This window comes from Pseudorca crassidens, chromosome 12 (assembly GCF_039906515.1).
Source record: "Pseudorca crassidens isolate mPseCra1 chromosome 12, mPseCra1.hap1, whole genome shotgun sequence".
In the NCBI taxonomy this organism is placed as follows: Eukaryota; Metazoa; Chordata; class Mammalia; order Artiodactyla; family Delphinidae; genus Pseudorca; species Pseudorca crassidens.
The window spans coordinates 71,113,031-71,139,842 of record NC_090307.1 but is presented as its reverse complement, the minus strand read 5'-3'; the positions used below and the strand labels follow the sequence as shown (position 1 = coordinate 71,139,842).

At 46.4% G+C, this 26,812-nt stretch overlaps 1 protein-coding gene across 2 annotated transcripts in view; it reads right to left on the bottom strand.

Annotated features, from left to right (window-relative positions):
• Window positions 1-15,585: 15,585 nt before the first annotated feature.
• The window catches only part of PITPNB (phosphatidylinositol transfer protein beta), a 61,925-nt gene continuing 50,698 nt past the window's right edge, over window positions 15,586-26,812 (bottom strand). Inside the window, exons 9-12 of one of the 2 annotated variants that reach the window (XM_067700383.1) lie at window positions 24,320-24,430; window positions 22,400-22,522; window positions 18,744-18,829; window positions 15,586-17,559 (exon numbers count right to left, since the gene is read on the bottom strand). In XM_067700383.1, coding sequence (XP_067556484.1) covers window positions 18,782-18,829; window positions 22,400-22,522; window positions 24,320-24,430 — 282 coding nt within the window. In that variant the 3' untranslated portion in view covers window positions 15,586-17,559; window positions 18,744-18,781. The remainder of the gene's footprint in view (window positions 17,560-18,743; window positions 18,830-22,399; window positions 22,523-24,319; window positions 24,431-26,812) is intronic. The other variant, XM_067700382.1, reaches the window with a different exon arrangement.

Sequence of the window (26,812 nt, the reverse complement as noted above, 5' to 3'; positions counted from 1 at the left end):
ATGCCACGCCTGCAGCCACATAAGCCAAGTGTGTGCAGACAGGATGGAGTGGGAACTTGCAAGGAAGGAGATAGCTGTGGGGTCAGAATGCCAGCACCTTGGGTTGTTTTTAAAGTTTCTTTCCAGTTTTATTCCCTCATCCTACAGATACTATTATTCCCATTTTAGGGATGAGGAAACTGAGGCTCAGGGAGGTGAAACCATTTGCATGTGGTGGCTGCTGGGACGAACCAGGCAGTTGGCTCTGAGCCCCCTTGTGATCCTATCCGCTGTCTCCACCTGGCCTGCAACTTCCGCAGCCCTCCTGGGACCTGAAGACAAAACTCTTGCCTCCAGGGCCTTCTCTCCTCCTCCTAGACTGTTCCTGCACCCTCACTGTCCCTGCTAAGACTTGGCCTCAAGTCCCCCATCGCAGACCAAGAGGGAGCAATGGCCGGAGAAGCCCGCACGACAGATAAGAATTGCCTGAAAAACATCCACATGGCCACGGCCTGACTTTTGTGTGAGTCTCGGAACAAAGGCCCCTGTGCCCACCGGAGCGGCACTGCCAGTCGGGCAAACAGAGCGATGTGTCACAGCCGCCCGGCGTGGCCATCTGCTCTTTAGAGCGCAATTAAATCTGACCCAGCAATTATGACTTCCCAGTAGGCGACGGCCTCAATAACCACAGCGCATGCATCCCCAGGCTTCAGGCTCCAGGCTCTGCAGAGAATTCTAGAGCGTCACACGCTGGGTGAAAAGCCCCTTCTTTTAAGGCAAGTGGAAGAAGTAACTTGTGTCTACAGACAGAGCTGGCTGTGCTAGGCCAGGCTCTCATGTTAACTTATTTACTCTTCCTGAGATCTCATTAAGGTACACGTCTTCCTCCCTGTTTCACAGATAAGAAGCATGAAGGATGCTTGTCTGGCTCTGAATATGCCCCTGTCCTCCAGCCCAGGCAAGCAAATACAACTGTCTTCCCTCCCCTACCCCAGCCCCAGATTCTTTGCTTCTGAGTCACTCCTTCAGGAGTTTTCTTTAGACACAAGCCCCGTTTTCAGACATTCACTCAACAAACATTTATTGAGCATTGACTATATGCCAGAATCTGTGCCTGGAGGAAGGGAAGGTGTCATGAGCAAAAAAGACACAGCGCCTGCCCTCATGGAGCTTATAGACGAAAGAGAGAGGCTACATTCAACAGCGCAGGCAGCTATACAGTCTGAACAATGAAAGGAGGGGTACACGATACCATGAGAATGTGGGGGCCATGAAGGGCTTCTCCAAGGAAGTGCCACACGGGCTAAGAGCTGAAGGCAGGTAACAAAGCAAAGAAGTGTGGGGGGGGAGGGAACAGTAGTCCATGCAGCAGAAACAGCATGTGCAAAGGCCCTGTGGTGAGACCCAAAAAGGTCAATGTGACAGGAGCACAGATGTGTCCGGGGAATAAGATAAATGTTGATAAACTCCTGACGCAAGTGATTCCAGCTAACATTTGCCCTGTGGCCAACACATGCTGACTCTGAGCTTCTTGCACAAAATCTCTAAATCCAGTGCTTCCACGGTGAGGGTATTTCCTTAAAATGGTAGTTGACTGAGGGGGTGTCACACTGTGCCTGGCTCTGTGTGAAGCACTTTGCACACATCATTTCAGTGAGTCTGTGATCTGTGAAACAGGGACCTTTATTACACCCATCGTAGAGATGACCAAAAGTGAGGCTCAGGCAGGGCGTGTGACCCCTCCAAGGTCACAGAGCTTGGAAGCTGCAGAGCTGGGGTCTGAATCCCGGTGGGCTTGGCTCCAAGTCCAGGGCGGTTTCTACAGTATCAAAGTTGCACCAGCTTCAAAATGTTTGTTGGCTGAAGCCAGCCCCGTCCCTGTGCACAGACATGGGTGAGGGATTCGTGTTTGGCTCCACGTCTCTTTGCTGCTGCGGCTTTACAGCTTCTGCAGATCCATGGGCTGAGCAACCTCCAGCTGATGAACTAGGTGCTCTCTCGGTGGCCAGTGCCATCTCGCTGTTGGTGTCTCAGGGCCTGGCCCCCCCCTCACATTATCACTTGATTCCTTCGACACTACCCCCCCAACCTTAGCAGGCATCTAGGCACACTCATTCTGGGTTCCCCTAAAAGCAGGCCCCAAGGAAAGGACTTGGAGGCAAGCACTTTGATTAGAAGGTGATACAGGAAGTAGAATGGGGAGCGAGGAAGTGAGACGGGGGAGAGCCATTGAGGATGCATTCAGGAGTGGGTTTCCACTGTGGGCAAATTCCTGTTGGGACCTCTGGGAGAATGCGTTGCCCCCACCCACCTAAGTTGCCCCACCCACCTGAGGGGTGAGGGAGTTGGGGTATTTATCCCCCAAAGCCCATCCTGCTATGGCTAAAGGCTGTTTCTGGGGTGGGTGTTTACTCTCCAGGGCTTCTAGCCAGCCTGCCCACTCATCTGGCCAGAGAGCACAGAGGCTGTCTGCAGGTGACCTCCAGGGTGGGCCGGGAGACATGGCTGGGGCATCGATTACAGGAAGTTTGTCCATCCATGCAGTCTGGCAGGCAGCAAACCTTTCTTGAGGCCCCAGGTGCCTGGGGGTGCTAAGCTCTGAACAGAGACAGCCTGGAAGGGTAGAACAAATGAGCACCTACTGTGCATCAGCTGAAAACTTAAATCCATAGTCTTTTTAAAAACCATGTCACCAGACTTTGCATCCTCCTACTCACTGGCTGTGGAACCTAGGGCATGGGAATCACCCTTGAAACCTCGGTCTTTCCATCCACAAAATGGGCGTGACATCAGTATTCGTTTCAGAAAGTTGTTGAGAGGATTAAACTGCGAAGTTCTTAGAAATGGTACCTGGCATGGAGTAAGCATTCTATAGACGGTAGTGATTCTTGTATTTTTCTCTTCTTATCACCATATGTCACAAATCTACGACACCACATCCCAATTTTAGAGATATTAAAATGCGAGAGAGAAAAACATAACTTTTTAGAATTGATGGAATACAGCATAATTCCTGTTGCCCAGATTGAGGCGTGGAGGCTTGGGGCAGGGATATAATTTGCCTGTTTTTCCCCCTATGTTCCCTGCTTCTTGCCCCCGGACAGGGTCTTCACCAGGTCATTCTGGTGTCAGGTTCAGTCAGACTTTGCTGTTAATGCCATGTTGCAAGAGGAGATTCAGCCCTTTTTGAGCCATGGATTAATTTATTTTATTGCGTGTCAAAGAGAAGCAGAATTCGGGAGCAATTATGCTGATGGCGGCCCCACCCACCCAACACCCTCCTCCCGGCCTCTGCCAAGATGACTCAGCCCAAATTATCCTGCTAATTGTATCAACCTGTGTGGACTCCCAGCTGAGGCCCTCCTTCCCCCAAACAAGTATTACTGGATCCTGGAGGGCTGCAGGCAGGTGGAGAGAGCCCCTCTCTCTGAAATGGACTTTGGACTTTCAGGCCCTTCCACCATTCCTCATAAACCCAGTTCCCACTGCCCGCCCTCCTCTGCACGCATGCCCTGTTGTTGATGACATTTTTGAAAGTTCCTGCTTGGAACAGAGAATCTCTTTCTTTGGGCATCCCTGTTTCTCTCTCTACCCCTGGCCTTGCCCTGTGCTTGTTGACCTGCCTGGGGAAGGAGAGGTATTGAATTTGAAGTCCCATGAGAAAAGGAACTATCTTGCTTTGACATCTGAATCCCACCCAGCCGAGTTTATGGCACAGAGAAGCTCTTTAAGACAAGTGGGTTGAATAAAAGAGAAGAAAGGAAAAAGAACCAAAGAACTTTGGTTATGGAAGAGAAAACAAGGCCGCCAAGGAAGGGGATGCTATGGCTGAATCAAACTCCTGTAGTGAGAATAAGCAGACAGCAAAACAAAATGGATACAACAGCAAGAACAAGCAGACATACCAATGTTCCATGCAAATCAGGGGATCAATAGAATCTCACAGGGAGAGAGGAGAATGCACTAAGTGGTGGATTTTCACGTTTAGGGTTCAATAAAGGATCTTTTGTTGGCTGAGAAAATGCTCCTAGTATATCGGTTTTATGAATGCAGGAGTCCCATGAATTGAACAGATATTTATTAAAGACCCACTGAGAAGGTAGACTGAGGCTCCAGGGACCCAGGCCCAGGCTGTGCCACCATAGGCTGGGAGATGCTGGGAGCCTGATTTACTTACTATTAATTGGCAGATGCACAGGGATGAACTGATTCCCTCAAGGACACTCATCTGTGAGCAGCTCAGTATCATCATCAGTCTAGACAGACCCTCCCCCCCAGTCTGTTCCCTCCTTGCTACCATAGACATGGGCATAACGTATTTAATGTAATTTCAAACTTCCAGGATGCTTGCCACCCCTTTACGGACATTGCCTTGGGCAGGTGGTTTTAAAATGAATGTAAGTGATAACGTCCTCTGTGGTTCATTTGCAATTTTCTTTTCTTTGTCAGTATAAATTTTCAAGGTTCATCCTTGCCCACTCCTTTTAGCTACTATATAATACTCCATTTTATGAACAGCCCTTATTTTATCTGTCCGTTCCCCCACAATGTAAGTTATTTCTAACCCTACCCTACCAGACACCTCATTTCCTTTTATGAAAATGAGGTGCCACAGATGACTTCCAGGTTTCCACAAGCTGGCTGCCTAAAATGCAGAACTCACCCCCAGGAAGCTCACAGTCTGGTTGGAAAAGTCACGATTTGTACAAACGAGGGATTTCACTACTTGGCTGAACTGGGCGCCAAATACATGTCTTAATTTTCGTCTCTGTTTTTGGCCCCTCTCCCCCTGCGGATGCTTTGCAGAGCGGCCTGGCACTCCTGAGTGAGGCCAGTGAGTGATCTGGCATGCGGGATGGGGGTGGCGGGGGAGGGGGAGGGGTGCAGCTCCACTGATTCCGTAAGGGGGCCCAGTCTCGTCCATCAATAGCAGCCCGAGCTGGGCAGCTTCCTGCCCCAGACCAGCAGGACGCACCTCACGTCACGCAGCAGGAATCCTCTCGCTGTTATTTATGTTGGCTGCAAAATCCAGGAAATCGCCACTGGATATATAGCCCAGTGTCTCAGGATTAAATCTTGTTAGCATGAATCTCATTCCCCAGTATTCCCCTGTGATCCAGACCATGGGGCCCACCCGATGGTGCATCCAGGTTGTTGTTACGGGGAAAAAGAAAGAAACCAGAGCCCACTTCGGGGAAGCTCAGAATCAGATCTATGGGCTGGTGGAAACACTGCCATATGCTTAATTGTACTCCAATTACACAGGTTCCTCCAGAATCGCTGCTCTGGGGTGGAGAGACGCTAATGGCCATCATTACATTTGGACAGCCCTGTTCGGTTATACTGTGATCTTTGTGTCTACCATGTGGTTCACTGAGAGTCACCAGCCTCCTCTCACATGGGAGAAACGCCAGAGTTACTCATTTGCAAATGCTTACTGAGCACCTAGTACAGATCACACAGGGTTCCAGGCATGGAGGGCAGCGCGAAATTGGCTCTCATGGAACTTCTAGTCCAGTGGGAAGAGACAAGCAACACACACACACAACACATACCATGCAGGTAGTGATAAGTGCTATGAAGGATAAAGAGCTATGACAGATGCGGGGAGGCCTGTTTTGTATAAGGTGGCCTGGGAAGGCCCTCCTGGACATTAGAGCATCTGAGTGAGGCAGGAGAGGGAACTGGGAGGGGCTCTGGTGGAAGTGTTCCAGACAGTGGGAGCAGCCAGTGCAAAGGCCCTGGAGGGGACTCGCCTGTTGTTTTGGAGAACTGGCCCGCAGGAGGCCAGTGTGGCTGGAGTGGAGCGAGGGAGAGGAGGAGCAGGGGCTGGTAGGGACAGAGAGGCGTCTAGTGGGTCACTGTCAGCTACGCAGGGGCACTCTGAGCAGAGGGGGGCACAACTTGTTTGATACTTAAAAGAACCACTCTGGCTTCTCTATGGGAAGAGAAGGGGCCAGTTAGGAAGGTCTTGAGCAACAGTCCAGGGAGAGAAGATGGTGGCTGGGCTGGGTTACGGTCGTTGTGGGTGTGGTGAGAAGGGTCGGAGTCTGGATGCGCGTTCAAGGTGGAGCCCATAGGAACCAATGCAGGGATGTGGGGTGGGAGAGGCGCACTTGACCCAGTCGGCGGGGACGTGGGGGGCTGGGAGGGGGGAGATGGAGGGGGGTGTGGAGGCACATCTGCTCAGCTGTGCCCCGGGCTCCCTCCACTGCAGCCTGTCACTGGGCTTTGCTTTATCCACTTGAACAAGCATGCTGACAGCCACCAAGCCCAGTGGGTTCAAGCCAGCGGGCGTGACCCCTGTTAAGGTGATCCCTGGGCTCCCTTTTACCTTCGCAGACTCTACTCCTCGTGTGCACTCCCTCTTACCAACGGGATTATCATGAACAGGGTTTGGGACTAGGACCCTGGGTCAACCTCAGTGTTTTCACAGACACGTAAAACCCATACAAATAATCCTTTATGTTGCACCCACTTTAAAGCCATAACCAGCGAAGAGTCTTTCCATCTTTATTGAAAAGACAAGGAAACTACATTAGGAAGCAGCAGGATCTGCTGCCTGAGGCAACTCAGTTAAGCTGGAGGTTGCACTCCGGTGATGGGGAGACCGCCATCACCTGGCTGAGCCCTGTCCAGGCTGAGGGGTGAAGGATTGTGATGCTGGGATCCTGCCAGGGCCAGACACTGGCTCCTACTCCTTCCCCTCAGCTTAGCATGTTTTCTGGGCTCCCTGATCCCCACTGCTCAGCCTGGAGACCTCACACTTGAGTCCGTCTTCGTGCACAGCTGTGATTATTTGAGGAGCTGCAGACTTTAAACATTTGAAAGCACTAAGGGATGCTAGGCTTTGATAATCAGGTACATGGCATATGGCCTCTTGTTCTCTCTGCCTGCAGAAGCTCCCATGACGATTAAGGAAGAAAACAATTCTGTCTTAGGACGTTCACGGTTCCAGTCCATTCCATTTTAGAATTTCTTAGATCTAATTGCTTATTTGTTCCATCTTGGAACGTTCAAGGTTTTCACTCCCTTAAAAAAATATCCTAGATCCAATTCCTGCTCTACTAGAATTTCCTTGATCTAATTTCTAATTGAGTCCACCCTAGAACTTTGGAAAAGTACGTGGGAAACAGGTCTGGGTCACTTTCCCCGGCATGGATATTTGCTTGTATCCAATTATTTCTTCCGTCGGTCTGTTCTGAGTGTCGACTGTGGGCCAGACACAGAGCTGGGAACTGAAGGCAAAAGCGAACTGGGCTGATCCCTTCCCTTGAGGATCTCACAGTGAGGGAATCAAACACTCTACCAAAGAAAGTGATGAGGGTATCGTGTGCTACATTCATGCAAAGTGAGAGAACACGGGCCCTGAGGGTACCTGTGGTTCCAAGCTTCTCAGAATCACCCATGGGAACTGATCAAAACTAGATCCCTAGGCCTGAGCCCTCAGAGGTTCTCATTCTGGGGTCTGGGGTAGGGCCCAAGTAGGGTGACCAACCGTCCTGGTTTGCCCAGATCTGGTGGGGTTTTCCAGGACACAGGACTCTCAGTGCTAAAACTAGGATAGTACTGAGCAAACTGGGACAGTTTCTCTCCCTCAACCCAGGCGTGTGCATTTTTAACATCCTCTGGTAATTCAAATGTAGGTGGTTCCCAGGGACCTGGGCGGGTACAGAGAGGAGGCCCTGAGTCCCAGTCTTCCCCAGGGTAGATGGGGAAACATGGCTGGGCTGGGAAGTCCAGGGTGAGTTTGCAAGGGCAAGGTGGCTGGCGGGGGTGCGTAATCTCGGCAGATCAGGCAGTCAAGACTCCCGGGAGTGGAAACACAATTGAGACTTAAGCCCCCGAATCTGCTGACCTAGATCTCTTTCAGAGCATCCCATCCCCCGGCGTGGCGGGCCAGTGTGGGCAGAAATAAAAGTAAAAACGGATTGATTAACCCAACCGGGTGGAGATGTCCAAGCTTGTTGATACCACTGGGCCAAACTTCCCAGCAGCCCCCAGCTGGGCACAGCTGAGCTACGGCTTCCGTGAGCGGCAGGATATTTGGAATCAAGGCTCAACCTTGAAGAAGTATTAATGAAAATGTCACAGGCACGAAAGTCAAAGCAGATGTGAAGCCGGCTACATGGGCAGACATAGCTGATAAGAAACAGCCCAGGAGAGAACAAAATCTCTTGAGATTAGGTCACGGGCAGACCAGGAAAAAAAAAAAAAATGACATCAGGGGTCCCCCATGAAAACTCAGAGGAACACTGTCGCTCCTGTGGACAAGCCAACATTTTTTGTGCTGCTGCGTTATATACTGACATCCCGACGGGGCAGCGTTTGGAGGCTTCCACATCAGCAAATAAATATTACGTCTCCATCTTCAGCTAAGCAGAGCTGTGGTGCATTCCTATTACTTCATGTGGATTAACCATCTGGAAGTTGAATCAAGCCACAGAGTAAAGAATGGGATCCAATTTTGCATTCACCAAAATAAGCCGTACTAGTCTCAATTTATGGCAGATGGTTATGCAGTCTCAGCGGGCCAAAAAATCTCTCTGCAAAAGAATAAAGTTTATGCCAATTACTGTAATAGGAACCAGCACAACAACTGTGTGGGTTGACTAAGATCGCAGATATCGCTGTACAGCTCATAAACCGCAGGGGGCTGCGGGAACGATGGGACCCAGTTAATTCATTAAGATAACGCGAGAGAAATGAGGAGCAGAGTTTAGTCATAAAACAGAAATATTTCCTCGCAAATGATGGGAGGGGAGCGAAGTGGGGTGGCTGTTACTGGGATGTGGCCTCGGTTGGGCTGCAGGCAGGGTCAGGGAAATGGTTAACAGGTAATGATGGAGAGAGACTGCCTGCTGCTCGGTGGGAAAGGCGTGGGAGGAGAGGGGTTAAATTTGGGGCTTCTCGGCTCCATTCATTCAAAACAGATCTGTGGAGTGTGGATGACTCCGAGGCAGGCCCTGAGCCTACGCTGGCGGGTGCCGCTAGTGCTCCTGGTACCTGCCTTTATGGCGCTCCCGGCTTGGCTGAGATGGCAGCACCCAGTAGGGATGCTGGTCTATTCGAGAGGTCAGGGGAGGCATCTTGGAGGATGGGGCCCCTGGGCTGAGGTTGAAGGATGAACAGGGGAGGGAAGGGGGCTCCAGGCCTAGAGGGCACCATGGGCTTTGGTCTCAGAACCTGGAATGAGGCACATGTGGCTGAAGCCTGGAGGTGAGGGTGAGGATGGAGAGGGTTCCGGGCCAACACACAGCAAGGAGGTTGGTCTCTGTCCTGGAAGCAAAGATGGAATGACCTGACCCACCTGCTTTGGGAGAGAGGCCTTGACTGCAGGAAGTGCAGCCTCTTTTTAGCCGAGGACAGCTTCTTGACCTATGGGAAGTGTGAGAACTTCCTGTTCCCCAGGATGGTGTCAGGGTGAACCTGTGAGCTGGAGCAGAGGAGGCCTGGGTGGAGAAGGGATTTGCTCCGTCCTTGATGAGTCACCCCACCTGAGGAAAGCACTTCCAGGCCCTCCTGGCCAGCACCTCCTCGGGCTGGAGAGAGAGAGGCAGTTAGTTAGTTTGGGGCACATCAGGCTACAAAACAAGTCTGTTTCCTATACAATTTGGGTTCAGTTTATTTATTTGTTTTTAAGTGAAAGCTGTTGGCTTCAAGAATCTTGACATTTGGGGCTAAAAATAAGGTGACCAATGGTCTTAATTTGCCCAGGACTGTTTTGGTTGTAGCACCCAAAGTTCCATCCTGGGCGAACCAGGATGGCTGGTCACCCTAGCTGATTAGTAGACCAACTCAGGGGCAAATCCAGTGCTGGAGAGATTTTCACACACTACTTACACATTTGTGTCTCCTGGCCACGTTCCATGTTGCTATTGTTACCCCAACCTTCACTGGCAGGACAGTGAGGCTCAGAGGGGCCAAGACTTATTTGCTGGCCCGTTGCTCAGTAAGTGGACGTGGCAGGCTTGGAATGCAGGCGGCGGATGGCAAAGCCCCCATGTCCAGCGGGGCCTCTCCGGGAGAGTCAGCGGCAGTGACCATTAGTAAACCCCATGGCAGTGGTCATGGTTGCCGACCTCCACATTCTCTCGTGGGTTGACAAGGAAGGGATGGAGCTCTTTGCAAGCAACAGTAATCCCACTGTTCTCCTGGCTAGAGGACTCTTCCGTACTCACTCTCAGGCCTGAGCAAACACAGGGGCTGCATCTCAGCCTGGTGGCCCAGAGCCAGAGCTGGGTCAGGCTGTCCCCAGTCTCCGATGGAGCCTCCCCACCCCATGGGTGGCAAGCAGGGTGGAGAGGGCCAACTAGGGGAGTGAATTCCAGGGCAAATGAGAGAAGCTCCTGCCTAAGGCCTGGCACTAGCATATGTGGGGAGCTTGCCAGCCAGAATGCAGGCACTGACCTCAGTCACACAAGTGGAAAATCTGAGCCTGTTGGGTTGGGAGGTGCCAGGAGGAATCGTGAAATCCCCCCCGACGGCTTTCTGGCACGCACCTGGGAAGAGCAGTGAGCTCATGGGCCACCAGATGCTGAACTGAAAATTCTTATCCCCAGTGATACAAGGCACGACTGGGCATTCACATATGGGGAAGTGCTCTCAAGGTCTCGTGCGTTACAAAAATAGTTTCAAGGAAGAGTCTCTTGTAAAGTGAAATACTGGGGACAATTCTTGGAGGAAAAAACTACCCACAAGCCCGCAAAGCTAACAAAACAACCCTGGCGGCTCCCCTCCAGGTAGTCACAGGCCTCGAGATTTCCTGCAGCTGAAGAGTGATTGCAGTTCTTCTGATTTCTCACCTCAATGGAACAGACGTTGTGTTTCTACATACATCAGAATCATCACTAAACCTTTCCCCGCAAGGGGTTTGAGGGAACTTACCTAGCAGTCGTGGACACAGGAGAACCACAAACCCTCAAATTTCACAGCACCGTCACAGAATTCAAGTATGAGGGGTGGCAAGGGGGACTGGGTGGGTGGGGGTGGAGTGATGCCAGGAAGCCTGCCTAAAGAGGTTGCCTCAGTTGCACATAAAATGCAACATGGGAGTTTCCTGACACCAAGACTGAGGGGGAAATTCAACACTGTTGAGGAAGTTTTCTTGGCTCTGAGCTCTGGGAAGAATCGGTCATGGAATTTTGCTCCTAAGTGGTGGTTAAGAACACAGAGTGTCCTCAGTAGAATTTTTATCGTGATGGCTGCTCCTTATGTTGGCCTTAGTATATGCCACAGGCATGGAAACTTGCAGCTGTCAGACACAGGGAGACGGGACGATGGGCAGTGGTTGTGCGTGACTCCGGAAAGGTCCCTGGATTATATCCCTGGCTCCCCTGCTTTCTGTAATAATACCTAGCAAAACTACACTTACCTGGGTCTCAGTTTCCTCATCTGTAAAAAGGGGTGATAACAGCACCTACTTCATAGCGTGGTAGTGAAGATTAAAGGAGGCCATTTACGTGTTGTGCTTATTAGAACGATGCCTGACATACACTACTAAGTGTTGGCCGCTTTGGCCGGAAAGAATCTAAAGTAGAGCTCGGAAAACTAGGGCCCTGGGGCTAAACCCAGCCCACCACCTGTTGGTGTAAATGAAGTCTTATTGGAACACAGCCCCACCCATTCATTTACACAACATCTGAGGCTGCTTTTAAGCTACAAAGGCAGAGTTGAGTAGCTGCAACAGAAACTGTATGGCCCACAAAGCCCCAAATATTTACTACATGGCCCTTTATAGAAAAAGTTTGCCACCCTCTGATCTAAATGAACGAATGGCTGTTCTGGGCTTGGTCCTAAGCCTCCCTCCAGACTTACTTGAGAGAAGTCTCAGCCTACACAGTGTCTCTCTGGGAACATTTCTGGAGTGACGGCTACGGAACACCCTGGATGGGAAGCACTCACAGCACCTCTTGGCAAGCTGAGTCGTTTCAGGCCTTCCAGGGCCATGGGAAAGTCGAGGCGGCTCTGAGAGAACATGCCATCAGTATTCCAGGCTGCAGGGAGCCGGCGTGCAACGGGATGCCCAGAGGCGAGGCTTTTGTTTAGCACATACATTAATAAACACCGTAAGCCACTCCTCCGTTCCACTTCATGAAGCTCCCTCAGTCTGGAGTGCAAGGCAATTCTGCTATCGGCTGATTAGCAGGTGGTGTCAGAATATATAAGGGATCAACGAGGCGGAGACATGTCAGTGCTTTACTGCTTCTCAGAAATCCAAGGAGTAAACAGATCCGACCCAAAGTTGAGTGTCACTGACTCAGGGAAACTCCGGGCTGCTTTTCTAGGCAAAGGCCTAACCTTACCATGCCCAGTCAGGAGCCACGGAGCCGAGCTCAGGTTAACACGTTGGCAGTGGTATCTAAGGAGCCAGATTTTAACTGTGGAAAATGTATAGGGCATCTGTGAGCTTTCCCGTGAGAATAGCATTTTAGTTTAACAGCCACAGATGGTATTTTCTGGACAGCAGACATACAGCGATATAAAATATGCCAATCGAGAAGAGTTTAGCTAACCAGCATTATCTTCATTGTATTTTATACATCAACAGCTTTTGTTAGCACACCACAGCTCTACCCTTCAACTTCCGGTTGGGTAGTGGCTGGGAATCAGATGGCAAACAGCAGCAACTGTCTTCCTCAGCTTGGAGCCTTTCTAGGGACAGCATCCATGCCGGGGCAGCGGAAATCTGCTCAGTCCCTTTCACCCATCCAACGGCCATGAGGTGGATGAACGTCACTGGCTCCACTTTACAGACAGCAGAGTGAGGCTCTCGCTGGTCACTGGCCTTGACTGCACTGGTCTCTTGGGCCTCACGGAGCCATGCAGGTGTTCAAGCAGGGGTGTAGCACCATCAGGGGCGTTCCAGAAAGTCACCTCTGGCAGAGACTGATTAAGGCTTTCCATGCTCTAGACCAGGTCTTGGCAGCTACGGCCTCACCAGCCAAATCTGGCCCACTGCCTGTTTGTGTAAATAAAGTTTTATCGGAACAGACACACTTACTTTACATATTGTCTACAGCCGTTTTTGCATTGCAAGGGCAGAGTTGAACAGCTGTGACAGACCATGTGGTCTGTAAAGCCTAACATATTTACTGTGTTTGCGGACCCCTGCCCTAGGTAAGAGGACAACCCATCGGAGCATGGCTTGGACCAGGATATTCAAGAGGAGCAGGATTTCACAAGCGTTTGGGGGCCCTTTTAAGACTCGGTGGCCAGCTAGGATTTCTAGCTTGGGCAGCACAGCCAGTGACACAGTTAACTGATGGGAGAAAGAAGTACAGTTAGGGGAAAGAGGAAAGACTTAAGAGTTTGGTCTTAGACTTCTTCAGTTTGAAGAGTCTACCAAAGCTCCTGTTAATGTCTGGAAAAGTGAGGAGGGAATGCGGACCTGGAGCTCCCTCGTCTGTTCTCTCAACGTACTTAGTAGTACCCTGAGCTACCAGAACTGCTACCTCCTGCTGCAGCTGGCTGTCAGGATTTGATTCTCTGAGGGCAGAAATCTGATCTTACTGAATTTTTCATCATACTCCCCTCCACTCTAACCCCAGGACTCAAAGGGGGCCTTGCACAGCATAGGCAGGAATCTGTTGTGGACAAAAGGATCAGTTTCAGAGTCAAACTTTCCATCGGGAGAGGTGATTCTGGGGTACAACTGTGACTCCTGCCCATGAGGAGTTCCTGAGCTCACTTGGGAAGCAAAACATACAGATGTATTAACCAAGGCGGCAGTCTGTTAAGAGCCAAGGGAGGGGTGTAGACTGCTAGAGGTCACTCCAGGTTAAGAAAGGCTGCCCTGGGCTTTGAAGAATGGGCAGGAGTCTGATTACTTGGAGAGAAGGTCTTCTCGATGATCTTCCAGGAGCAGGAATTCTCTAAGCTCTCTCCCTGGCCTTTGAAAACGGGGCACACTGAACCCAAGCCATAGAAAGGCAACTGGTGGGCAACGGTATTTTTAAAGGCTCCCCCCATGATTCTAAGTGGAGCCAATGTTGAGAACCTCTGATTGACACATGCTGAATTTTTTTTGAACCAGTAGCCCTAGCATAACAGAACACTCAAAATTTTCTACTTTCCCTAATCCAATCTGGTTTAAGAACTGGTTTTGAAGGGATCGCTGTTGTTTAATATTTCCAAGTCAGAAGACATAACCCCAAGTGATGCTGGCAGGGTTCCTAGGAAGCACACCCTGTAGATGCTCCAGGGTCAGTAGGACGACCTTTAACCTATCCCCCAGCACCTTCCCTCCCTCCCTCCAGTCACGTGAGGTCCCAAACTCTAAAGCTGACAGTGAGGGCAGCATTGAAAAAAATCGAATTTTGGACTCACTGAACTCTACCTCCTAACATTCAGTGGCTCTCAATGGTATCAGGTGTGAGGGTCTAACAACAGTCAGAACATTCTCCTTCCAAATCGTCAGGAACAGGGAATTCTATGCCGACCTCTTGTCAACTCGACTGCTGAGGGGAAATGGACAAAACAACTGTTAATAAATGTCTCTTACTTCCTCAGAGACAAGATCTGAGGGGGAGGTGGGGCTGTGAAACTTTACAGCTTAGCGAGTTGAAAAGGGGAGAGAAAAGTGAGCTATTTAAAAGCCAGGTGTTAGGTCCACAGTGATTTTTAGATCAACCAGGAGGCAGTTTGGTAAATGGATAGAACAGGAGGGGAGAAATCACACTGAAGAGGACACTACACATGCTAGAGGATACAGTGCCTCAGCCGACCCTGAACACTACAGGGTACCAGGGCCCCAGTGACAGAAAAGGAGTCCAAGACTCGGCGAGGGGCGAGGAGGGGGGCTCCAAGGGTCCCCACTGCCAAGCTGCCTTTGGCCTGGACTTTTGCTTTCTCATCTGTACGATGTGGATGACATCTTAAGATCTCTCTCCACCAATTCTCTACTGTCAAACGACTACTTAATCAGACTGAGCTGTCATCTACCTCTTAACACGCCTGTCTCCCACCCTGGACTCTGCACTGCTGCTCACTCTGGCACCTCCAGGGGACCCGAGTACTGGGCGTGGAAGAGCTCAGCTCACACTGCTGAACACACGAATGACGGTCCACGTGAATGCAAACACCCTCTGAAATAAAACACTAAGAAAATCACTTCAGAAAGCAAACACAAGAACACCCTGGAAATAAAACATTTTATTAAATCTATCCAGATACCTGGCCACCTCTCTGAAGGTTGAACCGCTCTAGAATGTAAGTTGGCACCACAAGAAAATAGTTGTTACGTGTCCAAAACTGGAAGATTTGAAGTGACCAAGTCCTAAAAGAGGAGATGTAAAACATGGCCCCAAACCAAAAAGCCACGATCTTGAAATTAGCAGAATCTAACAGCAAAATGCTTACTGAGTACTTTAAAAAATACTGTGGATTTTCCTTATTTTTCCCCTTTAAGAATAGTTTTTAAAACCCCCTGAGACTAATATATAATCCTTCTTTACTGCTCAGATTTTAAGGACAAATTAAAAAAAATTTTTTTTCCAGAGTGGTAGTGCTGCAAATTAGAGAATTCTTGAAAAAACAGCAGAGAAGTCGTCCACAGTGTTCTAAACCAGACGTGGCATCAGGGAAACAACCACTCAGGCACACAAGTGGCATTTTGTGATCAAATTTATTTTTTGTTTAAATTTCATTTACTTTGTTTTACTGTAATTTACACAAGAGACTGCCAAGTAAACTAGATATTTTACATTCACCACACATTCCCTCAAATCTCCACAGTTGTTAGAAAAACATTAAAATCCATGCGCTGGGCTCTCATTTCCGTGTGCGTCTAAGCTCCCAATGATGCTACAGACGCCAGCGAGAGTTAAGTTCATTAAAAGGAGAAGGCTAGACTCTTTATTTCACAAAATTAGCAATAATCTTCCTGGCATCACTTTGCAGACAATGATTATGCTTTGACAAAACCTATCCTACAACGGTGCCCAGAGAGTAAACATCAGTCTTGATCCTGAGTACACAGAGGACATGTGCGACGTGGGGTCTGCAGCTGAGGATAAAGGGTATCACAGCGCAGGAGTGATCCTAAACATCCTTGTCTAAGTCACTGTGATCACTTCAGTGGGGACACAGGTCGTGGGAAAACAAGGAGCAGGGAGGGCAGGACTGTCAGCAAATCAGATTACTAATGTGATATGACCACGTAGGGGCTTGTGTGCTGTAGGAGGGACGGGAGGTTAAAGAAGATGGTTTGTGACTTGAAGGCTTCAACAATACCACTCTATTCAAGCTCCCAGGACTGACAGGAGAAAAACTGGATTTGGACAGAGAAAGATAATAAAAATCTTACCTAGCTATTGTTCCTTTCTTTAAAAAAAAAGGAAAAAAGAAAGAAAAAAGGGGCAGCAGCTTCTAACCGTCATTTTCATGATGCTTTTTCAGGATATGTTCTAATGACACCCTACTTGAGAGCACATCCCAACGGGTGGAACTGCGCTGGCCCCTGGCAGGGCCTCCTAACCATGTGCAGACAAGCCTCATGCTGCCTCTGAACCTCTTCTTATCTCAAAGGCAGCATCTCCCCCTTAAAGTATATTTCAACATGAAAAGAGCAAAATGTCATCACTATCTATATTCTACCGTGTAAGCTGTGAGGAATCTAGATCCTTTGCATAGTTTCCAAGCTGTAATTTCAGAAAGCAGTCATTTCAGAAACAAGACTCCATGGAAGTGCTGTACGTCCAATTTTTCTAAACAGCCTACAATCCTATTAATTTCTTTATCAATTTCTTTCTTTGCCTAACAGAAGCCTGCAAATTGTACAGTGTTTGTTATAAATCACAGACTGTCATTTCCATTTTTGCTAGACTTGATGTAGAAAAATACTTGAAATTCAACATACAAAAATCCAATAAAAAATGGAATTTTTTTAAAAGGATCTTTCCTTGGGGCAAACAAGTAAAAATTGGTCTGTAACTCTACTACTTACTAATAGATATTATCCAGTTTGGCTGTATGATAATGAAAATCCAGAAATAAATGATTATAAATACATTCAGAGTTACATTCCAAATTCCTTGGAATACCAAAAGATTTCTAATAAATTTTTCTGTGGGAGTCTGTTGATTATGGCACTAAAATTAAAATTTATAAGAGACTGATTTAAAAGAACAGAAAAGTAATAAAAGGCTACATATATATATATTGGTCCACAACTTGCCATTTATGAAACATACCAGCTAGTATTACACTGCAGTCAATTTGTCCATTAACGGTATTACTCTGATAATTATTAAAATCTGTTCCAGGTATATATATTGAAAATATTTTCTTTTGCATTCTTGCTGAAGATAGGTACAGTACTTTGGAGAAATTGTACTAATCCCTTCAGTATGTATGTACATATATACACTAGTGTGTGTATTTTGATCTGCAGCTCTACATGCGTTTTATATACAGCTACAGATAGACACACATATATACACACGTGGTTGGGACCTGTGCCTGTGGGCACATAACCACAAGCACACGTCTGGGAAACGTCAACACTGCGAGACATGGTAAGATTCTTCTTCACTCATCACTGGCTGCACTTGTTCCCCTTACTTGACCTTGATTACGTAACTGTAAGGAAAGCGAGACAGTGCAATGTGTTAAAATACAGAGAGACGCAAAAAATGTTAGACCGCAGCTTGTCACAAACATTCTCTTGGAAAAAAATCCTCAGTGTAACAAAACTTCTGGCAGACAATGCACCCCAACTACTGCATTTTTAACGTTTAATCTCTTGATTCTGGTCTTACTAAGGGCATAATATTTTGTTTCATCAGAGGGAAAATAAATTAGAAGCAGAAATAAATCATAGAAACTCAGAACACCTTAGTGAAAGTAATAATAAATTTTTTAAAAAATTGTAAATGAACACTAAATTTTAAGAAAAGGGCTTTGGAGGAATCCTGGCAGAGTTCATCCATTCTTATTTGGTATTTTTCTTCAGGACTGAACATTTCGTTTCTCCGGTGTTCAATAATTAAAGAGCAGGTAGCACACGTCAGGGGGCAGCCAAGAAACAGTGGGGTAAGAAGTGTGTTCTGTCTTGTCATTTGTCTCAATAAACATCATAGCTCAATATTAACAAATGACGACAGTGTACTGCCGATTTTTGTTTTTCATCCTGGTTTCAACATGTGGGGTAGATTTTGAGGCTCTTTTTTTCCCCTCTAGGAAAATCTCTTATCTAGGCATGTAAATCTGTGTGAAAGAAATAAGACCATAGAAATATTTTACACTGTAAACAAAAAACAGTGCATTTACACATATTAAAGCTAAATATAAAGACTGAACAGTCAACATGAAGACTTCCTGATATTCAAAAATTGTCAACTAAAATGAATGATTGAGATTGGCCCTTATGGCATGGGATGAAGGATCTTTAACTTTAAATGCTTTTACATATTTCCTTACTAACCACAAATGGTCCTAAGTGAGAAATAGGTCAATTAACTGGCTATGGATGAAAACTCAGCTGGTTTCTAGGACAGTGCTGCATGATGAGTAAGCGTACTTGGCAGCTGGATTCTAAGCCATAACACTAAGAACTAACTTAGGATTACTAAATTCAACCTCTTCCACAGATAAAATTCTTACAGAATAACTCAGGTGTTCACTGTCGATGTCTGAAATATATACCTCTTACATTCTAAAAATTAAACCATACTTAATATGTTGTCTCCACTCAGCAAGTTAACTACCCATTACCAAAAAGGTATTGGTTTTTAAACATTCTTTTTACCCAGGTCTTCACTTACACAGTTTGATATTGTCTCTGACCCTACAGGGGACTCATCTAGACATCAGCAGCCGACGTGCCTCGGACGGAACCCTTCTTACGCATCTAAACGTAAAATAAAATCATGAGCTGCTGAAATCACAGACTCTAAATTGGGTTAGTAAGCAAGGGGAGAAAAAAGATCTAGAAGAGATTGTGAAGTGACCGCTGCCTATTTACAAGCATATCCACATTAAAAATGAAGTTCCAGGGCTTCCCTGGTGGTGCAGTGATTGAGAGTCCACCTGCCGATGCAGGGGACATGGGTTCGTGCCCCGGTCCGGGAAGATCCCACATGCCGCGGAGCGGCTAGGCCCGTGCCTGCGCGTCCGGAGCCTGTGCTCCGCAACGGGAGAGGCCACAACATTGAGAGGCCTGCGTACCGCAAAAAAAAAAAGTTCCGAGGCCCTTCTGTAGTTACCTTGATCTAAAGTAAATCTTGCAAAAGGCTTTTCTTACCACAGCACAAAAAATGTATCTATTCTCTAATCTAGGAAACAAAAGCCTGCAGACTGATGATGTGAAATTATCAAAGATAGCCAGGGTAAATGAACTGTTCACTAATACAGTGTGAGAAAATGCCCCGATGGTCTGGTTCACCTTTTCATAGTCCCTGGACCAGACAGGAAGCCATGAGGTGTGGCCACCTCTGGCTTCTGAGACCAGTGTCCCTCAAAGGAGTTCTTTACAGGAAGTTTATTAAAAAGAGGGAGGACAAAAGGAAGAACAAGCGAACACAGGAACAGTGTATGAGAAACAATGGACACAAGGACAGGCATCAGAAAAGACAGGCATTCACAACAATGGCCTAGAGACAATTCAATGAGAAAATTAGAAAAGAATGGACAGAAATGGAACACATGTAATAAACACATTTCTGAAGCTCAACCCTTCCCCCCTCTCCCGATCCCTCCTGAAGGTCCAGTTGAGAACAGGCATAACGTTGCCCTAAGTACTCCTTCAGTTGCTGGGCCTAACCCCAGTATTTCCTCTTCAGGATTACAGGCAGGGGCATTCCTCTCATGCCTAACCTCTTGAGGTGCTACGCCTTCTCTCCAGGGCCAAAACCCATTTGAAAGAAATCCAATTCTTCAGATATTTGTGAGTTGAGAATTATAACACATCACATTCTATCATCAGGTGTCAGGGAAACAGGACCTCAAGAAAAGGGGAAATTCCTCCGTGGTGAAGAGGACTTGAAAATGTTACGCCTCTTCAGGAGGCAGGTGTTTTCTGGGTAGGCATTTTGGCCTGTGGGCATGATGCTGCCCAGACTGAGATGCTCACTAACCAACTGTTAGGACTCAGAGCAGCAGCAATGGGCTGTGGAATAAAGCACTCCCCAGTGACCTAGAACAAAATAAATGGGCTTTAACATTAAGATGATCAGCATTTAACCCTACAATCTGACGTGAAGTATTTTTGAAATATTTAACAAAGATACTGCCATGGATTCCCAGCCCTGAACCAATGACAGATTTCTACCAACTTCATGAGGGAATTTGTCAGTTTAAGCCATGTGGATACAATAATGATGCTTTCTAATAAACTGGGCTTCTGTGTAACACTTCTTACACCTTCTTTTCGAGTGCGATTCCCAACTCACAAGTAACAGGTGTGCATGGAGAAGCAGCTGAGCCTGCAGGCCCTCTGCCACAGGTGGCAGCCACAGTCACCACCTCCTGTCAGGGCTCTCCCATTGGCGCTGTGTTCAGGCACCTTGAGACTAAAAACTTGTGAGGGAAGTAAGCACTCCCCTGGGGGAAGACAAGGCCTCGGCCAAGTTCCGTCCAAGGGGTCCAGAGCCCAAACCAGGGAGGGCTCCACTCGTTACCCCTTCAGCCATCACCACTCTTCCTCATGCTATGGACGGGCCTTCAGCATAGAAATCAAAACCAAATGAAAACCTCCTTCCTGAGAGTTTGAATCAATAAATGTAAGTCCATTTTCTGTTTCTTCTTGGTGCTGGCAAATCGTTTTTTGGAGATGCCAAGGCTGTACCATAAGCTTAGTGGGAATGAGTGTGTAATCCTGCTGCTTTCTTCTTGATGTTCAGCTGACACCGGCTGCTTGGAGGGGTTGGAGGCAGAGGTGGCAGCTATTACTGGAGCCTGGAGCACCTGGAAGGAGCAAAACCAGGCAAGGCAGGAGGAAAGGGACTAAGACTGGGTGGTGGTGAGGGGTGCTGCTCAGAGAAGGGAACCTGACTCTTGAGAAAGGGAAGACAAAAGTGGGAGAGAGGCATTGGAAGGAAGGTAGCAAGTACCCACGACTTACTCTTGTCTGTTTAAATATTTTGCCTGGGGCCAGCCTAAAAATAAGGGTGTAAGGGATGGTCTTCCATGCTTGCCATCCTATCACCTTACTCCCAAGATCTAGAACTCAGAGCCATACTATTAGTATGAGAAATTGAGGTCAGAGAGGCCTCTATTGTCTGCCCTGCAAACCAAACCCCAATTTATAATGTTGTCACTATGGGAAAACATGTTCCAAATCTCAAAAACTGAACTTAAAAACGTTTGGAACAAAATCCATTCATAAGCTGGAGGCTGCTTAAAGTTTACTTTATGTATAAGATAAGGTTAAAACATTTTATTGCCTTATAAAGAAAATATGTCCTGGTCCTCTCAGAAGGTTTGTATAAAGCTAATTAGAAGCAGATCTGCTGTAATCACCAAAAGTAAGCAATTTTAAACACAGATTCTTTACAGTGCTATGTGCCAGACAAATAGATTTCCTTCTGTGCCAAAGAACCTGATTTGTTGCCATTCTCCTGTGATTAAATGGAGTTCCTGCCTCACACACAGGCGTTCGTCAAACACTCCCACCCGCCCACGGGGCTTCCCAAACTGGGACTGCTGGCAGGACTCTGGATGCCTGCATGGAAACCACAGCCTACCCTGGACATTCCTCGGGTTTACTTCCCCCATGGGGCCTTACTTCCAACAGAAAAGAAGCGCAGCCCAGAGCAAAAGCAAAACCAGACGCATGCAAGAGTAAGTCGGGGAAGAAACCACTCTGGGAGAAAGGGGGTGCTCTTGAGCTGCAGGGCCGGCGCTCTGGTGCGGGAGGAGCTGGGGTGGGCTTAACTTTGAGAAACGGCATGCAGACCTCCAGCCCAAGGATCACCTGAATTTCTGCCTAAAGCTTGTAAGAAATAAGGAGACACTGCTAGTTGTGGGATGGGAGGAGGCACTTCTGCGATCAATGACAATACTACTAGCCTTATCTTATCTACAGAATAGCGAACTAGGACTTACTGTGCTAGCATTAATAACTTACTGCGATAACAAAATGACAAAGGCAACTTGGCCTGATAAAGTGAATGCCTAAAAGGACTGCGAACCAGGCACCAGCATGGACAACCAATGCATGAAAAAGAATACAAGACCACTGAACATTTTACACGTAACGAATTCTGGATCAACAAAGTTCTAATTTACTTTCACGAAAGATGCTCAACAAAAGAGAAATCAGAATAAAAGGATATTAGTGTCTAAGAAACTGGGTTTTGAGGATATAGAGATTAAGAAATGGCTTTCAATAACACTTTTCCTAATTTTAAGTCTATACTTATTAAGCACACAGTTTTAGAAAGGGGAAAGTAGAGAATTTCCCCAGAATGGGAAGTCTTACTGTTTCTAGTTCTTTCTGAGTTTCATCTTCCATTCTCCTAATATCTTCCATTGTCAGATCAATCCACTTGTCAATCCAACAAAAAAGCTGGCGATGGAAGTTTGTAAATATCCTTTTTTCTTGCTTTTAAAACAAAGAAGAAAATGATTACAAGACGGCAAAACTCTAACATAACATATTAACTTTATGTGCCCCAATTAACCCATGAAATCTACATATTCTTGGTTTGAAAAGACCACTATTTCAATTAGTGAAAATCTTAATTCCGTCCTATTAACATTTTGTAAAACAAAATAAAAAGAAAAATCTCCCTTTGAAATGTGAAACAGTCCTCCTTGCAAAAGCAGAAAGATTTACCAGAAACTGAAAACAAATGTGGTGGGCATTCTGATCCAACAGGAACTCCTGCTAGACCCGACTTAGTTTTACCTTTTTCTAATGTCAGTGACTAAAGGTCAACTTGATTTCTTCTGCTATAAAATCATACACTGTCATTCTTAACTTCTCTGCAATTCAAAGAAATATTGTGATGTAGAATACAACATGTACTTAAAGAAGAGAGTTCTGGGTTCTTTAGAATAAAATGTTTTCTTAAATTAAGAATTCTTATATACTCTCCATTAATTTTTCTGCTTTATTGTTACTAGGTACATACACACACACACACACACACACACACACACACACACATATATTTAGTGGCTTTAACATATATAATTAGTGGCTTTAATTGCTGGATTATTTAAGTTTTACTACACTTTCCCAAGAAGCGAGAAAAGTGCAATAAATAGTGAATACTTTAGTACGTTTGGACAATCGACTTAAATTTTTTTTTCCATGAACAGGATGGACTTTATCAATTACATGTGTACCTTCTATTTATCAGAACTGGATTGTTAATCTATTATTGTGATCCAAGAGGAAGAAAAGAAGCCAGTATTTACAGAGTGCCTACTGTGGCCAACAGCAAGCAGGCCCAAGAATAATGAAAGTTTCCAGCACTTTAAGATCCTTTTTTTTTTTAAACATCTTTATTGGAGTATAATTGCTTTACAATGTTGTGTTAGTTTCTGCTGTATAACAAAGTGAATCAGCTATATGTGTAACATCCTTTTTTAAAAAAAAAGTTAGAGCAGTTACAGTTTAAAAGTAGAAAAGTTACAGTGAAACTCAGATGCAACTAGTTGTGGGAAGTTCAGAGATATAACAGGGGCCTCTATATAATGATAATGGAATGAACTATTCACCCTATAGGAAAATTAAATACCAAAGAAACTTTCCATGTTCCTCACACGTTTACAACCATGTGTTTCTATGCAACTGCAATTCTCCCCTCTTTCTAGTCAAAATACTTGTGTTACTTTCAGTTGAATAAAGAAGACATAAAAAAGAGGTAATTAGAATCTGGATCCTCAGATTATGTCACCCTAGGTTCAGCGTAACTATTCTCAGTGAGGATCTCTGAAGAAGACATCCCACCAGAAGGTGGAAAGTGCACAGGGCACAGAAAGTGTGTGTCAGGAGAGACCTGTGTGCAGGGGCTATCAGCCGAGCTGGGACAGAGGAGCCTCAACATCAAGGCATGGCCTCTCCCTCCAGCCAGTGCCAGGACCCTGGGTACCCTTGGAGACATGCTGGACGTGGAAAGGGCGCTCTACAGAAGAGCTGGGCAAACCATCAGAAAAGCACTTTGCACCAAAAACCGCTATGCTTTTCTCCAAAGAAAGCCCCTTAAAACCTCTGCTGGGATCTGTTTTTGCTGTTTGTAGGCAGAAAAAGGAGGGCAGAGAGGAATTACACAGAGGGGCAATAATTTCATGTAAACGAGAAGGAAAAAGTGGCAAAAGAGAAAATATACCATTAATAGCTACTTCAACTCTTAACCTAAATTTAAGTCACCATCCTCTGAACAGACTTTACCTTCTGAATGAAGTTTTCTACTTTGCTTTGCAGTCCCCACCACTTGAATTTGATGGTCACCAGCTTATAGGCACACATCTGAGGACAGTCAGGGTTGCTTGCCAGCTCCTTCTGCATGAGGAAAATTGAAAATGGGCAATCGTGACTTAAAATTGACTGTCGTGTAACAACATCACAGACGTACATGAAGAAAATTACAATCTCATATGTGTTTAATTCAGGTATTTGGAAATTTGAAATCATTTTAGCAAAAGCAGCAGTATTCCCCTGCTGCAAACCCTCCTTCCACAGACCAAGTTACTTCCTGGCTCTACAATTTAATAGGCACAGTGCTCCGCCTCAAATTACACTATTCATATTTCAGATTAAACACCAAATTCAATTCACATCATATCAATAGTGAGCCCTTAATACGTAAAGGTTCTCATAACACCATTATCGCACTCCCACCGTGGATGTGGTGAGGTCTCATCCATTTTATTGAGCCTCAATAAAAAAACCACGAGGAAGATTAGTCGTCTTCTTGTCTTCAAACACTGGCAAGTGGAGGGGCACTGTTTTTTGTGTTTTTTTAAAAATTTATTTATTTTTATTTTTGGCTGTGTTGGGTCATCATTGCTGCGGGCCTTCTCTAGTTGCAGTGAGCAGGGGCTACTCTTCATTGCGGTGCACAGGCTTCTCATTGCGGTGGCTTCTCTTGTTGCAGAGCACGGGCTCTAGGTGCGTGGGCTTCAGTAGTTGTGGCTCACGGGCTCTAGAGCGCAGGCGCGCAGGCTCAGTAGTTCTGGTGCACAGGCTTAGTTGCTCCGTAGCATGTGGGATCTTCCCGGACCAGGGCTCGAACCCGTGTCCCCTGCATTGGCAGGCAGATTCTTAACCACTGCACCACCAGGGAAGTCTGGGGCACTGTTTATTAACTGAGGTATTTTTCAACCGAAAGCGGGGACATTTAAAGGGATGTAGCAGCAAAAGTGGATCTATAATTATCAAGTATTTGAAGGCAAATCCCATACATCCAGACTTTAACTTCCATAAATCATTACAACTCTTAGTTAAAATGTAGTAGGGAATCAAATCAAGAGTTAGGGTAAAAAAGGAAAAATATTAAAAAAAAGAGCAAGGGAGAGAGAGGGGGGACTATGTGGACAGAAAAAAACAAAATAAAATGTTCGCAATTTACTTTCATAAGAAAACATGAAAAAGCAATTAGAATTTGGATCCTTAAAACATGTCACCCTAGGCCCAGAGTATAAGAACTTACTCTGGATTTTTAGGTTCAGCATAAATAAATAAGTAAATAAACAGGTAGAGAGAAGGAGAGAGAGGAGGCAGAAAAGGGAGAAGAGGAGGGAAAAAACAAATACGGCAAAGTGCTAACAACTGTCCAGTCTAGATGGAGGTGTTTACTGTTCTATTCTTTCGGTTTTTATGGCTGCTTCTGAAAATTTTCATTATAAAAACTGGGTGGGGGGGGGATTGCAAGCTATAGCATTGCTGATGATTTCTGTGAAACTTAGTGCAGGCTACTGTCCTAGTAAGCACAATATACTAGCATGTTTACTTGGGGGAGAGGGGTGAGTGGTGGGGGAGGGGTGAACCAGGAACTCACCGCACACATCAGTGTCTTCACCATGGACCCACTTAGCACCACTGTTCTCCCAAGGTGGTATACGTGGGAGACCGATCCGCTCCCGAGCTGACCAAGGAGAGAGCCTGGGACGGGCCCAGAGCAAAGGCAGCCACCAACCTGCCTCTGGAGCTCCCAGTCTAGCATGGAAGGCAGGTATGGTTCAAAGAATCCCAGGTGGCAGAGGCGGACTGCAGGTATGGTCTAGGGGAAGGGCCATCCAGTAAACTCTCAGCCCCAGTTCTGGTGTAATTCCAAGAAGAAAGCTATGTCTCAGGACTGTTATAAAGACTAAATAAGGCAGAGTATGCTCCGTGCTTAGTTGGTGGGACTCGGAGCTTAAAACAGATTAGTTCTCCCTCCCTTATTCTTTCACAGAGTTGTACCTACCACCTTGAATTTGCAAAACAATTTTAAAATAAAGTTTCTCAAAAGAGTAGAAAGTTACGGGGACCCTTTTTATAAAAACTAAATTAGAGTGAAAAGATTAAGCAGCCTTTTACAAGCGTTCTTCCCTTTTTCACCACTGTTCTTAGCTTCACACAGCACTCAAATTGCAGAGCTGGCGTCAGTCACACTGTGTGCCACTATCACTTCTTGTCAGCTTGCACTCATACACACCCCCCACTTTCAGTAAGTTCGTTGTGTGTGAACAAATATTACTTCCATTCAGCCACACGTACATAAAATTTTAAAATGATGAACTTCTAGGTCTTATTCTAAAACCTCAAGATTATTCTTCATTTACACAATCATAGCAACCAGACCACATTTCCCCCCGAAACTCTCAATAATGTTCCAGTGTCAAGTGAATTCTATGATACAATATATGAAAAAATTCTATTTTGGTATTATTAATAGGACTC